This window comes from Nycticebus coucang, chromosome 9, assembly GCF_027406575.1.
Source record: "Nycticebus coucang isolate mNycCou1 chromosome 9, mNycCou1.pri, whole genome shotgun sequence".
NCBI lineage: Eukaryota > Metazoa > Chordata > Mammalia > Primates > Lorisidae > Nycticebus > Nycticebus coucang.
Window position 1 is genome coordinate 133258526 of NC_069788.1, and position 18359 is coordinate 133276884.

The following is an 18359-nucleotide window of genomic DNA, read 5'->3' on the forward strand; positions in this document are numbered from 1 at the left end:
CTATGGAAGTGTCTCAGACAAATCAGTCCTATGAACACAAGTTCTGACAGTGTGCATGCTAATTTAGCCCATGGCTGGAAAGACAATAGAGCTGTTTGATATAAAGCAAGAAGTTTGGATATGGTCTTTAAATTTCATGCCTCATCTTTTTAAAAAATAATAAAGCAGATAAGCGTAGTGTACAGGTCAACACCTATCGTCCCGGCTACTTGAGAGGCCGAGGCAGGAAGATCAGTAGCACAGGAGTTGGAGTCCAGCCTGGGAACATAGTGAGATGAGAGAGAGAGAGATGATTTTTTTTAAATAGACACCTTTCTGCCATTAGAGTAATAGGGTAAGGATGTCAGTTGCACCCATTATCTAATATTTTTTATATCTGAAATCCACAGTTGTTTTAAAATCACAAAATAGATGTGAGTGTCAGAATGACCCCAGCGATCCAGAATAGACATGATAGTACAGGAACTCGTTAGGGAAACTTTTGGAGAAGGATGATTCCAGAAGAAATTCACCATCCCGTATCCCCTTTGAGCCCTTTGGTCTCCCAGATCTTAGACAAGAAGTTAGAACAGATATACCATATAAACAAACCCAGAATGGTAAAAGCCTGTGTAGTGTTTTGAAAGCTAACAAAGTCTCATAAATTTCCAACAGTGACCCAATTTCACCAATATACAGTATTAAAGATTGTTCCTACATTTTGTGGTTTTAACTGGTTCTTAGTTATTTTAAAATCCACACTACTGTCCCAGAGACAAAGGGCTGTAATAACACGGAGAGGATTTATTGTTATCTGTCTCGTATGTTTTTTCTATTTTCAATTTGACAGAGAAAAAAATGTTTTAAACATAAAGGAAAGAAAAATATTTCCTAAAGAAGATGCGGATAGATACACAGATATGTATTTACTTAAATAGAGACAAAGTAGAATTCACATAACCATTAATCAGACTGTGTTCTAGGCCTGAAAGATATTTGTGTAAGTGAATGTTTTTGCCTTAAATTCCAGTTGATACTGTTTGCCTACATTGATGGCTCCTAAATCCCTGCTGCCAAAATATGTGACCAGGATATTCGATTACCTTTAAGAGTGATTCAGATTGATTTTATAACAGATGGGCATTAATTAAATAATTAAGGCAAAAACACACAAACAGGTAGAGCTGAGCAATGTGCTTAGAAATGGAACGCTAGGCTGGGCACCAGCCACATACACCAAGGCTGATGGGTTCGAACCCAGCCCAGGCCAGCTAAACAACAATGACAACTGCAACAACAACAGAATAGCCGGGCATTGTGACGGGCGCCTGTAGTTCCAACTACTTGGGAGGCTGAGGCAAGAGAATCGCTTAAGCCTAAGAGTTTGAGGTTGCTGTAAGCTATGACGCCACAGCACTCTACCAAAGGTGACATAGTGAGACTCTGTCTCAAAAAGAAAAAGAAAAAAGAAATGGAACCCTAATATATAGACATACTGATCCTTATGACATAAGCCCTTATAAAACTAATCATTAAATAAAATGAAAAAAAATGATACATAAAACTAATCACAAAGGGCGGTACCTGTGGCTCAAAGGAGTAGGGCACCAGCCCCATATGCCGGAAGTGGCAGGTTCCAACCCAGCCCCGCCAAAAACTCCAAAAAAAAAAAAAACTAATCATGAAATAAGTTAATTTAATTTTAAAAAGACATAAGCTCCTGTGTGCCCACATTCACACCCATTTTTATATGCCTGCATTCATGTACACAGTGAGATTTTAAAGCAGCCCAAACATTGAATTAAATTATCAAACCTAATCCAGATATATGAATATATGCTATCTTCTAAGTAATTCTACCTTTGCAAAGATTAGTGCTTATTCCTTGAGAACCCTTCTCTTTGGTAAGAACTTGGTGAAGCCCTCAAGGGAAAAAAAAATTGAAATTAAATTTTTAAAAAAGGAAAAAGGTAAAAAGAAAATTTCTCTTTAGGACTTGCATTCGGGAGCTTGTAACATATCTGTTAGAATATCCTCACAGGTAACAAATGTTCGATCTTTTGAGGATGAGGATGAAGGTTTTATTTGGAAAAAAAAAGATGAATTCAGAGCTAGGAATAAACTATTAAAAATGAGTAATATAATTTGGGATCAAATAAGGCACTATATAAAATAATAAGACTGATGGGTTACCTTGTATGCCCTCTAAAGAAGAATTTAGAAATGAATAGAAAATTTCAAAACATCCGAGACAGCAATAGAATCACTTGAGTGAGTCTTCAGCTCCCAGGGTAACTGCTTTGAAGAGGAAAATAAAAGGAAGTGTGGTGTATACATTTACAAAGAAATCACTTTACTTTTTTAGACATAACATGAGCATGTTTATGTGCTTCCTTAAAATTCAATAACTTCAAAGATGTCGGTGGGAAAAAAGACTCTGTCACAGTTTAAAATATCTAGTAAGGCCTGAAAAAATAACTGAGTTTTTCACATGTGTGTTTTTTGCCAGATTGATCTCCGTGATGACCCCAAAACGTTGGCCCGTTTGCTGTATATGAAAGAGAAACCTCTCACTTACGAGCATGGTGTGAAGCTTGCAAAAGCGGTACGGTCAGATCCGAATTTAATTTTAAATGTATGCTGAGAAGAGACTCTGTTGTATGCTTTGGAACGGGCACCCCACATAGAGATTCGTTTGAAAGGGCAATGACTTGAGAATCTTCTCTCTGGTTCGTATTCTCGTCTTCTCGTCAGCCAGCATCGCCTGTTTTTCATTATGAAAGAAACCTGGTGAATTCAAATAGCTAAAGCCCTTCTCATTTGATTTAGCAACTTCGACAACATCTACTTGCCATATGTAGTGTGAATGAAGGGATCATTAGATGCATATTTGTAAATCTCACTACTTATTAACCATATAACTCATTTCAATGATCCCATAAAAAACATTCTGTGACTTTCTTGGGAGAGACTTACATTAGCATCTGGCAGGGTTATATGTGTTCAGTTTTTCTTGCCACCTGAATGAGCTCAGGGACAGACTTACAGACAAGGTATCAAGGCACCAGAGAGGAAGGAGGGAGTAACACACATTCTGGGGAGGAGGATGGAGAAGATTTCTTGAAGTAGTTGACACCTGAATCAGGTCTGAAGGCTGAGAATGAGTTTGTCAGATAGAGAAAGTTAAGGAACTTGGAGACAGAGATTCCAGACAGCGAGACCAGTATGTGCAAAGATGCCCTTTAAAGCATGGGGAGCAAACTGAAAACTGACCAGGCCAAATTTTACCCACAAAGGTTGTGCATTTTTAATGCAACTTAGTAGCCAACATTTAACACTTTTGAAACTTTGCATAAATACACTACATTTCTGGCTTCTAAAAAAAAATTCAGGTCTAGCAACTGTAAGCAACATCTCTTCATCAAGTGAAACTTTGAAACAGTCTTTCCGATGAGCTGAGTCTACCACAGTCCCCACTACTCCATATTACCCGTGTCAGGCAGCTCTCTTGCATGACCCACACTTGAGTTTGTAGCTCTGCTTTAGAGTCTCCAGAAGCTCAGCAGATCCCTCCATCCCAGATGGGCCTGTGCTCTCAGCCATCTCATCATAGTGCTGATTTGTCGAGATAGAATTGATCAGTTCTTTGTCCTGTTTTTTTTTTTTTTTATTAAATCATAGCAGTGTACATTAATGCAATCTTGGGGCACCATACACTGGTTTTATGTACAATTTGAAATATTTTCATCACACTGGTTAACATAGCCTTCATGGCATTTTCTTAGTTATTGTGTTAAGACATTTACATTCTACATTTAGTAAGTTTCACATGTACCCTTGTAAGATGCACTGCAGGTGTAATCACACCAATCACACTCCCTCCACCCATCCTCCCCCTTCCCCTCCCCTCCCTTTCCCCTTTCCCATATTCTTGGGCTATGATTGGGTTATAGCTTTTATATGAAAGCTATAAATTAGCTTCATAGTAGGGCTGAGTACATTGGGTACTTTTTCTTCCATTCTTGAGATACTTTGCTAAGAAGGGTATGTTCCAGCTCCATCCATGTAAACATGAAAGAGGTAAAGTCTCCATCTTTCTTTAAGGCTGCATAATATTCCATGGTGTACATATATCTTTGTCCTTTTCTTAGCTCTCCATTTTCCCTCTCTGTGCGCACTTCCTAATTCTCAAATAAGGACTAAAGAACTTCTCTACTGGGTGGCGCCTGTGGCTCAGTGGGTAGGGTGCCAGCCCCACGTACCGAGGGTGGCAGGTTCAAACCCAGCCCCAGCCAAATTGCAACAGAGAAATAGCTGGGTATTGTGGAGGGCACCTGCAGTCCCAGCTACCTGGGAGGCTGAGGCAAGAGAATCACCTAAGCCCAGGAGTTGGAGGTTGCCGTGAGCTATGATGCTACAGCACTCTACTGAGGGCAATAAAGTGAGACTCTGTCTCTACCAAAAAAAAAAAGAACTTCTCTAATCCTGGTGTGTCTTTTTTTTTTTTTTTTTTGGTTTTTGGCCGGGGCTAGGTTTGAACCTGCCACCTCCTCATATGGGACCGGCGCCTTACTCCTTGAGTCACAGGCGCTGCCCTCCTGGTGTGTCTTTAGATGCCAGGTGACTGTCTATTCCACCAACATCTTCTCGTTTATAGGAAACACCTTTCCTTCCCTTCCCTTCCCTTATAACCCACACTACATCCATAACATCCTCTTCCATTAGTTCATTCGTTTGTTCTTTCAGCCGTGATTTTTCTTTTTTCTAGAGACAATCCAGCAGTGATTAAACCTCTGGTCAGGAGACAAACAAATTCAAATCTCTGCCACTTTTTTAGTTGTGTGGCCGTAGGGAGGTTACTTCAGTGCCATCAGCTGTAAAACAAGGGTGCTAAGAGACTTTCCTCATAAAGTTCCTGAGATGACAAACGAGCTTACGTACCACAGGTGCAACTCGGCCAACGATGGCTGTTAAATGTGTGTGCCTCCCAGCCACGTCTGCAGATTCTTTGCCTCTATCATTTCTATTTGCACCTGTCTTATTCTGGGTGACACGTCAGGACATGGTCGGCCACCGCCAGGGCTGCCTGGAAGAACTACTCCGTTCTCCTCCACATAATCACTCACTGTGAGTTTGCTTATTCCTTGTTAATTTCTTCTTGTCAGAGTCCTAAATCCTCTACACATGTCTGATAAACTTCCCGGCTTTTGTGACAGTAAGTTTTAACTACTATTAAATTATCAGAAGAGTGATCTCTCAGGGTACACCCTCAATTTCTACTTTTTTCATGAAGTCTCTGATAAAACATGTCCTGTGTCTCAACAAGACTCCTCCAATCCTGAGCTCTCACAGATGGTTTCTAAATATCTGGCTGTGTCGGTCGTTTTACTCCAGCAGATAAAGTTGCTGCTGTAAGACGAGCCGCCTTTCCTCGAGACATGTTTTCCATTCCACGTCTTTAAGAGCACACATGGTTGTTTTCACAATTGCTCTAACGTGGCCACGCCTTTTCCCTGAACAGAAATAAATGCTTCTCTCAGAGCACTTGGCACAGGGCAACAATACCTACCTCACAACTAGGTTCTGTTTCTCACACGTATTTTGGCTACATTTCCCGGAACTATCAACACAACATAATGTTGTATTAACCCAGTTACACAATAATGCCTTTCTCTGATGTTTCATTATCTTCAGAGATGTCTGAGTTGGAATGAACAAGTTAGGACGACTCCTGCACCATCCAAATCAAACCTGCCACACATTCAGCAGCTCACAGGGAGAAGGGGGGGGCCTTGCTGGCCTGGCAGGGCCCGGAGTGTGAGCGAGCTCAGCCCAGCTTGCCTGGATTTCCAGAGTCAACCAGAGGCTTGCCATAGTGAGCGGGGAGGCATTCCAGACAGCGCAGCACCGCAGCACTTCCTGGGTATTTTTCCAGCGTGACTGACAAGAGCCATTGCAATACGAGAACTCAAGTCAGTCCCAAACCTTCATCAGACACTGTGCTTCCCAAATGTGTCCATATCCAGCACGAAACACAATTTCAAAATGCAGTAGATGGCACTTCCTCTGCCCTTTAGTCCTCTCTTGCATCTGTTTTTAATTATATATATTTATAAAAGTTATTTCCTAATCTAATAGCCAAACCACAATCAAAAAGAAAGTCATAAAATAGATTTTCAACATCCAAAATCTTTTTTTCTTTTTTTTTTTTTTTTTGGTATTTTCCTTTGGCTCACACAGTAACCATTTTTGCCAGGGGGAGAAAAAAGTACATCATGTCTGTTAGAGAAGCTAGGAAATGGTTTCTGGGTCCAATCAAAACGATTCTGTTGAAGCTTAGTATTCCTATCTGTGGCCGGTAGCTTATGCAAACGTTGGGCGCACCTCAAAAAAGAGGGAGAGCCCATGTCTTTTTTCTTTTTTTTTTTTGTAGAGACAGAGTCTCACTTTATGGCCCTCGGTAGAGTGCCATGGCATCACACAGCTCACAGCAACCTCCAACTCCTGGGCTTAAGCGATGCTCTTGCCTCAACCTCCCAAGTAGCTGGGACTACAGGCGCCCGCCACAATGCCCAGCTATTTTTTGGTTGCAGTTCAGACAGGGCCGGGTTTGAACCTGCCACCCTCGGTATATGGGGCTGGCGCCTTACCAACTGAGCCACAGGCGCCACCCGGGAGAGCCCATTTCATCAACTGTGTCCTCAATCACGTCCTGGAGAGATGAACCACCTGGGTCATGGTGACTGTCAAGGAACAAGGAAGAGAACCTGCATCAGCAGCCCCAGATTCTAGGCCTAGTTCTTTCATTTTCTCATTGAATGCCCTTAAAACAATTTATTTTACCTTTCTGGGGCTGTTCCCACTCTACTCATGTTGCAGGAGAATAAGGCCCGATGTAACACACACGTCCGTCTTTAAAAGAGGAAGGGCTTTATTTCACCTGGCAGAGCCACCGCAGACTGAAGTCCAAAAATGACCAAGCTCCCAACTGGCTCTGTCTTTTCCCTTTTATCTTCAGCAGAGGATTCCTCGTCCACAGGTACCCTTCTCACTGGTCAGTTTGAATCAAACTGCGGAAGGGGGACCCTGGCTTTTACAAAAGCAGAAACAGTTTCCAGGTCCCAGGAAGTTAAGTTTCTATAAATTCCTAAGAGCTGAGTCACCACCAGGAGGACTTTGCAAGAGTGTCCTTGGGCTCCTGTGAGGAGACTCTTGTTTTTATAGTCCTTACTTTTTCTGGGTATCCTCTCTCATTCAAAACCAAACCACAAGTTTCTTTAGTCTACACATTGCAAACTGGCTGGTGCTGCTAAGTAAATCCACGTCATTGTCTTGCTTGGCCCACAGAGTATTTTAAAAACTTGGTAAATAGTAAATAAAAATTTAAATTTCCAACTCTTCCTGAAAAAATACAAAAATGGAAAACAACAAACCAAGATTCCTACTTGGAAGTTGAGTGAGACTGCCACTCCAGTGGGTGGGCACATACTCTGGAGAGCACCACAGTCCCCACCACTCCCTATTGTCTCTCACTAAGCCTGCTTTATCATTTATATAAGCTACTGGCCATAATAGGCGTATCATTTGACTGTCATATTTCAGCCATTTGTCTGCTAGATCACCATCTAGCCAAACTCTTCTGAATCTGCTTTAATTTTTTCAAAAGTTGTTCTTAATGGTGTAAAGCAAAAACTAGAATCATTTCTTCAGATGTTCTTAATAGTAAAAGGCCTACATCTTATTGTTGGCTCATACCGAGCTTGTGAGCAATTAAAACCCCAGATCTCCCTCTCATGAAACTGACTGCCAAACTTGGTTTGCACCACCTGTGATTTTTTTAGTGAGAATCTATAGTTCTAGCCTGAATGTCAATATTTCACGTGGGGATTTTGTGATTATCAAATTCACCATAGCATCAAATCATCGAAAGCTTGGAAATAAAGCCCTAAGCAAGTACAAAATACTTTATCATTTAGATGTACAGACTATACACTGACGAAGAGGATATTGCTGGCAGTAAATGTATTCTGTGATTTTTATTTTGTTTGTTTGTTTATTTATTTATTTATTTTCTGCAGTTTTTGGCCGGGACCAGTTTGAACCCACCACCTCCAGGTATAGGGCAAGTGCCCTACTCCTTTGAGCCATAGGAGCTGCCTGATTTTTATTTTTATTTTCTTTTATTTTTATGTTTCAAGTTTTTTAACTATCTAAAATATGCCTTTTAAAGTATGCTAAAGTTAAACTAAATTTCCTAATAATGACATACAATGTCATCTGTTGCATCTGGGCATTGTGTTCAATGCTTCATTTGAACGAGTGAAATCAGATAATACCTCCAGAGAGATGCCTTACCAGAAGTGCATTTCTATCAACAATGACCGCATCACCCTCTCTTTTTATACATGTTTTATCAACCAACTTGACATTTTGCCTTATCCCAGACTGAAAGAGATACGTTTCACTTGTCTGTGATTTACACATTCTGCATAAAAACAAGAGGCTACTGAATAAACTTAAACCGTATCTGAATTCTCTCTTAATTTTTTAAATTTTAATATTTTTATATTCCTATGTTAGGAATAAATAGCTGTGGCTCATGTTTAGAATGTATTGCTTTCCAAAAGTGATCCATAACCATTTATTGCTAATATAAGAATGTAAGAAAATTATTTAAAAAAAAATTTTTTTTTTGATTAGGATAGCAGATGCAAATTGAAATGCAAAAGAGAAATCCAAACCACCCCCAGGCTGTTAGACAAGGAGAAGGAAGTACTTGGCTCAGCCCTGTGTTGACACCCTTTCCCTTCTCTCAAATCTTGATATGAGGACAATTAATGACAATTAAGTTTATGGGGGGGGAAGCAGAAAGAGGGATGGAGGGAGGAGGGTGGGGCCTTAGTGTGTGTCACACTTTATGGGGGCAAGACATGATTGCAAGAGGGACTTTACCTAACAATTGCAATCAGTGTAACTGGCTTATTGTACCCTCAATGAATCCCCAACAATAAAAAAAAAAAAAAAATCTTTCTCTCTTTTGTGTTTAAGATTGGTGCACAGTGCTACTTGGAATGCTCTGCCTTGACTCAGAAAGGTCTCAAAGCGGTTTTCGATGAAGCAATCCTCACCATTTTCCACCCCAAGAAAAAGAAAAAATGCTGCTCTGAGGGTCACAGCTGCTGCGCGATTATCTGAGGTTGCCTGAGACCCGCCACCCCTCCATCTAAGACTGAGAATGGCCGCATCTCCAAGACCAAGCTCCTGCCAAAAAGGAGGGCAGGACCGGAAAGGAGTTTTCTTCCCACAGAGGCTTGCCTGCCACGCTGTGAGCCCTCCCAAGCACAGCCCACTAGTCAGCCAGCTGCCACCTGCGTCTTCCCTGCCACCTAGAAGTGCCCACGCTGCATCCCCGAGGATGCTGGGTCCCAGTTTCAGACAGCGCCACTGCTGAACATGCCAGAAACAAAGTCAAGGTCCATCTTGCATTTCATATTTCTCCTGCCTGTGAATATGAAGCTGATGGGAAATCATTACAGAAAAACTGAAAGAGGAATTCGGTTCCTGTATTGGTGGCCTTACTTGATGTCTTTGACAAAACTTGGGACTGCAGTACTAATCTTTCTTTTCTGAACCTCCTGTTCTACCCTTGTGTCTGACATTCATTTATATTATGTGAAGGAATCACCTAATTTCCAGTCTACTCAGGCATTACAAATCTGTACCAAATTAGCCTAAAGAAAGGCGGTTTATATCCATTTCTATTTTTAGCACGTTTCTACCAAAGCCATCAGAACCAACATTTACCTCTGAACGTCTGAGCACAGGAAGACACAAGAAACTAAAACTTTCAGAAACTTACAGAGTCATGACTTTTGAACTTTTTGAACGTGGTTGAATGAAAACACCATCAGGTCCACGTTCGTGCCAAAGATTCACCCCCTACAAATATAAGTTGATAGGCAACCTGATATTTTCCCCTACTATACTGGCAAACTAAAAATGAACTGTTAACAAAAGTAGTATTTCTATTTTGCATCCACGTCCACTGGGGGAAGAATATAGCAGGACCCATCTTTTAAAATAGTTTATTTAGCGGAGTGGACCTTCCTGCTCCCTTTCTCCCCCATTGCTTGCCCTTTGCTTCCTGGATTTCACACTTTCTCCCCGGCCCGGATTCCAATTATCTTCTAAACTAAAAGAAGGCCTGGGCATTGGGCATAGTTTTCGGAAAACTATGTTCCAAAAAATTGGGAGAGAATTCAGATACGGTTTAAGTTTATTATTTAAAAATACCTGAGGTAGTCTATGGGTGGCTCACACCTGTAATCCTAGCACTCTGGGAATCCAACGTGGGAGGATCCTGTAAGCTTAAGAGTTCAAGACCAGCCTGAGCAAGAGTGGGACGCTGTCTCTACTAAAAACAAAAAACTAGTGTCATGGCAGGTGCCTATAGTCCCAGATACTTGGGAGGCTGAGGCGAGGGGATCACTTGAGTCTAAGAGTTTGAGGTTGTTGTGAGCTGTGATGCCACAGCACTCTACCAGGGTGACAGAGACTCTGTCTCAAAAAAAAAAAAAAAAAAGAAAAGAAAAATGCCTAAGGTGAAGAAAAGTCCCTCTGCTTCTCTGCTTGCTTCCGGTGAATGTGCTTCCCAGCTTGCCTCATGTGCCCTCCCGTTCCAGGTGAGTGACATTTTCCAGTAAGGACTGAACTAAACTTCGGCTTTCTCTTTCTTTGCTCAGCCTCCCACATGTCTGTTTGGGGCCAGATCTGTGGGCAGCAACCTCTGGATCCGTCTGTGTCCTGCCTTCCAGAATAATGAGCTACATGGAACAGGGACTTTGGGCCAATGGAAATAAAACCTCCCAGTAAGGAATCACAGGCCCACTCGTGTGTGACAATTCCAAACATTTAGGAACTTTTGTACCATGAGTGAGTTACTTCCTTTTAATTAGGGGCTTTGAGAGGTTCTAATTAATCTTATTTGCTTATAAATGCCTTGGAATCACCCAAGTAGACTCTTACTTTTTTATTTTAATTCCATAAGCAAAGTGCACCTTTGCAATTTGAAATTACACCAATTTTAAGACTTTCTGGCCTCAAGTGCCCTCTATTAGCAAAAGCCAGTCTGTCCAGTACCTTCTGCTGCTGGAGAAAGCAGTAAGAAAAGAAAGAATTACGTGGTATTACGACTCTTTTCTATTAAGACCTTCCCAGACAACCCCCCAGTTCTGGGTGGGGGGGTGTTTGTGTGGAATTTCTGGAAGTTGTTTTCCCTCCCTCTCCATTTCAAGGACTGTTTCCCTTCTCCCCCATCTCATTGCTAAACATTTTTTTAAATACACACATTTCGCATAAAAGAAAACGGGAGTTTTGTATCAAAGCTTGACATTTAGAGCAAAGACTTTTTGCCTTTGTAAGTGGAGATATATTGTGTATAAATTGTAATTTCCCAGAGGTTATGAATTCATCCTCTATAAAAACTGATGAGCATTTAGCCCCATAATAAATGAAGTGATATTAGACAGTTTTGTTTCTTTATTGCATAGTTACATCTTACTAAAGGGCCACTCCTGAGTTTTTGTTGATGTGGATGAAAAGTTGAGATCAGTATATTTCCAGATGTGTGCAGGCAACAAGAAAATAGCTCCCAGGTCATCACCTCCCTGATGATGGGAAGATCATTCTCTCCCTTCCAACCAGAAACTGGATAAAGATTGTTGGTGTCCGGATGGAGCACAGGCTCCCAGAGGTTTTAGGGGCTAATCATTGAACTAAATGCAGAACAAAGGGACTTCAATGAGTCATTTCATACTGACAAATTAATCAGTTATAAATCATGGCAAGATCTGGCTCATTCCACTAAAAAGTGTTTTCTGCCCTAAGATTGAATAAAACTACGTTCCGAACCAAAGACAAGAAGAGAGAGAAATTTGAAGGATCCTTTAATTATCCGCAGCATCTTAGCACGTCGTGGCAGCTGATCTCCATTTGAGAGGATCTCAACTCATCAGAGCTAGAAAAGGTCTCCAGGAACTATGGTCTGTGAACAAAAGTTCTCTGAAAAGGAATTTGGAGGAAAGAGACTATTCCAGTAAACAGTTTCCAAACCAGGAAGATGTAGCCTCTTGCATAAAAGGAAGGAGCATTCCAGAGAACAAAAAGAGAGTTTGGATTTGATGCCAGAAATTCCCATCCATGCTCTGGATTGGGTCTGTTTATGCAAACCGACGCTTGAAATTCACTTAGTTCTAATTGGTGGTTATACAGCTGAGCCCTGATTGGCTGAGGCAAGTGAGCTCTGATTGGTTGGCTCAGATGAGGTCTGCCTCCCAAAGTCAAACAGAGGTGTGAATTAGGGAGAGGGGTTCAAAGGACACGTGTGACCCCGTTGACTCTATTTAAAATTTAGGCCCAGTTAGCCACATCCGTTTTGGAGGATTGGCTCTTTCAGGTTAACGTTTATTCACAAGTCCAATTCCTCATTGCTCATGTAAGAAACTCAAGTCTGGATGGGTTAAGAGAAGTGCCCTGTGGCGGTGCTGGAACAGATCTCAACTTTTCAATACTATCATTTATCCATATCACACATGTCAACGTGGAATTTTGTAGGTGTATTACTGGAGTTGCATCTGTTTATCCTATAGATTCCAGAATATTTTAAACACATAACATCATGTAGTTAGACCACTATAAATAAAGTATTCCATCAATCTAGTAATAAACTAGAGATCAGCATTTGACCTATGTACTAATATGTCTGGAAGCCACAGTCTACAGAAGCCTAAGGTAATGGCTCAATCAAGCAGCTACTTTGGTAGATTTGGTTTTTTCATTCATGGTTTGTGGTCTGGTAGAATTAAGAAATCCTTGGGTTATTTTTGGAACACAAAAGGACTAAGGCACAGTAAGAAATCTGGGCTAATTCCTGTAAAGTTATAGTCAAAGAACAATTATGGAAGACAAACTCTACAGTAACCCTAAGCCAGTAAGTCAAAAAATAAGCTTTGCACATACGAGGCCTGCCTGTTAAGTTCACAAACTTGCCACCGGGCACTGTACAATGAACTTGGCGAGGTTTCCTAACCTTGGTCAATCAGTATCTCACGTCATGTTTGTGTGGTGTGGTGGTCTCGATGAGTGCCTTTCATTATAGTTGTTGTGTGTTTTTGCGTGCTGTCCCAAGACTATCAGAGCTTAAATTAGAAACAAACGTTAAATTTCTTGTTAAACTCCACAAGAGCGGAAGTGAAATTGGGGACATGTCAGCCCAAGTTTATGGGGATAATGCCATGAAGAAAACAGCAGTGTGCAAATGGACTACACGTTTTTCTGAGGCGAGACAAAGCATCCTGGTAAGCCTGTTTGTGAACTTAATTATCTGACCTCGTGTGTTAAGGGGGGAGGTTTTGTCCTGAGACTTCGATAACAATGTATCTGAACATAGTATTCAAAGCACACTTGGAAGTTCCTAGTTTATCAGAGAAGCACTAAATGAAGTGAGTGTGGCCATACACTATTTTCACAGGGCCACCAATAAGGAAATAGTATTACATAGGAGTAAAAGAGCAATCACAACCATACGTACAATTTTAGGAGAAAAATAAATCTAAATCCAAAATTCGAAACCAACAAAAATGTCATCATGTAGGGTTATACGTTCCTGTGAGTGGGCGCTTACAAGGGAGAGCATCTTCAAGAAGAAATATTTGACTGGAGACAAGCCTTTCAAGATGCCGTATTATATTCATAAGGGCAAATGCATTCCACAGACCAAAGTAATGGAAAATAAAAAATTGGGATGTTGCTTTAAAGAATGTTTGATACCGTGCTAGAGCTTATCACGTAAATAGTTAATGTGTTCATTTTTAAATCCATCTCTGTGTTTAGCTGCCAAAAGGCAAAATACTCATCCTCCCTCCACAGAAAGAACTACAGGTCACCAGCTATTCCCCCAAGAGTCTGTGAGTAGGCCAAATACAAATAAGGAACCTCAACAAACTGTTTTCACTTCAAGGACCCATTAGAAACAGAGGGAAAAGAGGTGAGGGAAACTAACGAAGGAAGTCAGGCACTTCGAAAATGAAAATATTTAAAGAATGGACAGGAAGCTAAAACAAAACATAAGCCAAAAACACACACCTTAAAATTCCCCTAAAGTGTGGCTAACTTCAGCCTGGTTTCTAGAAGCACAGGGAAGAAAGACGAACAGAGAGCCTGGACAGGATTATGTGGTTCTGGGAATCTAAGCAGAGTCAGACAACAGGGCTTATCATGTGACAACCTAGATAATCCCACATCACGCTTCACTAAAAGTGAACGGATCTTAGGCAATGTTCTTGGGTCTTTACTAGCAATGTAGGGTATCACCCTCTTGGCTTATATATAGCGGGCCATCATTGGACACTTACCAGGGAACATGATTCAATAAATGATTTGAAAATTTCCTTAAACATGAACATGACTTAAGACCTGAAAAGGATGACTTCAGGATAGCTGGAAAGAAAGTTATTTGTATAAATACTATTTATTCATCTGCAGTGGGATATTGCTAAGTAGAAAGATTGCATTTAAAATGCACAACCAGGGCAGCGCCTGTGGCTCAGTGAGTGGGGCGCCGGCCCCATATACCGAGGGTGGTGGGTTCAAACCCGGCCCCCAGCCAAAATGCAACAACAAAAATAATAGCCAGGTGTTGTGGCAGGTGCCTGTGGTCCCAGCTACTCAGGAGGCTGAAGCAAGAGAATCGCCTGGGCCCCTGGGAGCTGGAGGTTGCTGTGAGCTGCGACGTTACAGCACTCTACTGGGGGCGACAAAGTGAGACTCTGTCTCTAAAAGAAATAAAATAAAATGCACAGCCACAATAACAGAATGCAAAAAAAATATGAGATAAAGCAATCATTTGCGGAGCTTCACTGGTCAACAAAGACCAGAAAGGAAATTAAAGCACCAAGCTGTCAGAAGCTCAGATGTGCTTTTTTAGTGATCTCTTTGGGTGAAGGGAGGAATAAGTTAAAAAAGGTCTGGCTCATCTGTCAAGTGGTGGGATCAAGCTCAACAACAGTTCTTGGCTTTGAAATTCCACAACAGGAAATTGGAGTAAAAGCTGCAAGGATTAATCTTGGTCGCCATCTATTTTTTTCCTCCTTAGGAGACATTATGTCAAAAACACTGGAGTTGATTTGGTGTGTCTGTGTTTTAAACATGCTCTACTTTGGGGATTTCATTTTGTTCTGAGAGTTCTGTGGTGATTCAGAAGCTTTGTAATATTATAGCTGGAGGAATTTCATTGTATTTTTAGCCATGTCCTCCAAGCCTCCCAGGGTCTTTGTAGTGATCTTTTCTGAACAGGTTCTGACCAGTGTCACGGTGGGGGCATATGATCTGGGTTCCACGAGGAGATGGTGCCCTGGGCCTGCACCTGTGTCTTGCCTTGAGGCAACCTTAGCACACTTTGCTTCCCTCTTGGCACTGCACAAGTCAATCTTCTGAGATTATGTTAATTCTTTGGGGGGGAAAAATAGAAAACACTTTCTGAGTAGGGAAGTATGTTTGGAGCAGGACTGTAAATACACATCTAAAATTACCATCTGCCATTTTTTAAATCTATTTTGTTTTAAGCAATCAGGTTCTTTTCTCCTAGAGGAACCTCAGGCAAGAAAGTTAACGAATTCTACATTCTTCCTATTACCTGGTTTAAATTGTGTTTTGCTCAGAGTAAACAGTAATTACTGTTTACATCTCAGCAAAATTTTATCCCAACTGCAACAGTTCATGTTCCTCCCACTATAATCTCTAAAGAAGAAATGATCACCCAGGGAAGTATGCTGACCTAATCACAGATGGTGTTTTACAACCCGCATCTTATGTAATGGTGATTCTACATGACTTTTTCATAATTAATGGAACATTACTCATGTACTCTTAAACCTTGCGATTTATGTTGTGCCATGTTCTGAATTTCATGTCATTAAAGAATCTTTTTCCTACTCTTATTTCTGGGTCATCTGTGAATGTCTCCACCTGCCACTCAAGAAAATATCCTTGCCCTGGCCCCTGTCAGAATAGGAACTACTGTAGCCCCTTTGCTACTCAGAGTGTGGCCCAGGGACCAGCAGCAGCAGCATTACCTGGGAGCTAGTTAGGAGCCCAGAACCTCAGGCCCAGTCCAGACCTACTGAATCAGAATTTACATTTTAACAGGGCCCCCAAGTGACTCCTGTGCACATTAAAATTGAGAGAGTATTGATCTCGAAGACAACCAAGTTCATCATCAGTCTTTATATCCAAATATACCTACCTGATGAAGAAGCTATCAACTTAGCCTGTCTCTCAGAAGCTATATTTGTGGTAGTCCTTAGACTAATATTTGAGTTGTTCCCATTTACTAGATGAAAAAAAAAAAACGGCTTTCAGAAGTGTTTCCTTTTTCCTGTCATGTGCTACCCAGCTGCAGTAAGGAATATGCATATTTTAGAATCAAAAGCAGAAAAGCAGCATCTGGTTTGAAAGATCTATTCCATCTAAAATCCTTCTGTTCTCAAAATCTTTTTGGTGTTTATGAGGAAGAGAAAAAAGGGCCTCCCAAAATTATTTTCCATGAAGAAATAAGATCCATATCGTATGAAGTTATAAGCTTATAAAATAAACATAAAACAGATTTCTGAGGCACGAAACGTCTGGGGAAGCTTCTCTCTCCGTTGCTTAAGACTTGGAGATCTAGAAGGCAGAATAGGGGTTGTTCACAAACAACTTGTCCTCTAAACAGGAATCTTTCCACAAACTTATATCTTTATTGTCTTAAGTATAGACCAGAGTTTGATTCATTTACTCACTATATTTTTACTACCTGTCACTGGGGACCATGTGAGTTCCCCCTACCCTCACCCCACCCTACCTATAAAAGCCCTTCAAACATCATATACACACATACACTCAATTGTTGCTGAAGAAGTTCTGAAGGCAAATCGAATCGACCTTCCATCCTGGCTCGGACGTCAGTGATTCCCTCCCATCTTCACGTGATGTCCCTGTGCAACTGCCATCAGTGAGGGCCCACCTCCTCCAGGTAGGACGGACCACCTCACTCTTCCTGCAGCGGCTCCTTTACATGAGATCGGGGAACTTCCCTTCCTGTGCCCTTCATACCCTAAGCAGCAGGAACCCCTCTGTGTCCCAAGATGACTCTTCCACATAAAGCTTGTAAAGTGGGACAGCTTTTACCTCTGGAAGCAGCTTGGCTGGCCAAAGCGGCTAACATTCCTGGAAGGGTTTGATCGAATCCAAAAACAGAATTGCAAATGTATCCCTGATTTCTTGCTGGTAACAACGGATGCAGGCTGCCGAAGTGTTTCTTCCACCAGGGACTGCCTGTCTCCCAACAGCCAGCCTCAGCCAGCACCCCCACTCAGCCACTTTCTTCACCAGGCCACAAAGTCAAGTCCTTTTTATCCTCTTCATTAAAAACTCATAAAAAGAGAAAACTGGCATCAATCATCAATTTCTTTTCAAGGATTCATTTACTTGTAATTTTAAAATGTTTGATTCCCAGGGCCTTTACTGCAACAGTGAAATAAATTCCCAGTCCAAGATAACTAAATGCCTCTCCATATTTTAATTAAAAATGCTGACCAGAGCCTTTGTATACACCAATAACAGCCAAGATGAGAAGCTAATCAAGGACAATTCTCTTCACAGTAGCTCCAAAGAAAATGAACTACCTAGGAATATACCTAACAAAAGAAGTGAAGGACCTCTATAAAGAAAATTACGACCTGAAGAAAAGAAATAGCAGAAGATATTAACAAATGGAAGGACATACCATGCTTATGGCTGGGAAGAATCTATAGATTCAATGCATCCCATTAAAATACCAACATCATACTTCCAAGACTTGGAAAAAATAATTCTTGGGCGGCACCTGTGGCTCAGTGAGTAGGGCGCCAGCCCCATATACTGGAGGTAGCGGGTTCAAACCCAGCCTTGGCCAAAAACTGGAAAAAAAAAAAAAAAGTAAAGAAAAAATAATTCTTTGTTTTGTATGGAACCAGAAAAAAACTGTATACCTAAGACAGTTCTTAGTAATGAAAACAAAGCTGGGCTCATCAGCCTACCAGACTTGAGGCTGTACTACAAGACTATAGTGATTAAAACAGCACGGTATTGGCACAAAAACAGAAACATAGACATCTGGAACCCAGCAGAAAACCATGAGATGAAACTAACATCTTATAGCCACCTAATCTTTGCTAAACCAAACAAGAATGTACACTGGGGAAAAGAACCCCTTTCAAAAAATGGTGCTGGGAGAACCAGATAACCACGTGTAAAACCACACCTTTCTCTACTCACAAAAATTGATTCAAGATGGATAAAAGACC

General features: G+C 41.2%; 1 protein-coding gene across 1 annotated transcript in view; it reads left to right on the forward strand.

The window, feature by feature from the left end:
- The window catches only part of RHOJ (ras homolog family member J), a 114022-nt gene extending 98067 nt beyond the window's left edge, over positions 1-15955 (forward strand). The window contains exons 4-5 of the mRNA XM_053603061.1: positions 2489-2584; positions 9028-15955. Of these exons, the coding sequence (XP_053459036.1) occupies positions 2489-2584; positions 9028-9174 (243 nt within the window). The 3' untranslated portion in view covers positions 9175-15955. The remainder of the gene's footprint in view (positions 1-2488; positions 2585-9027) is intronic.
- The last annotated feature ends 2404 nt before the right edge of the window (positions 15956-18359 follow it).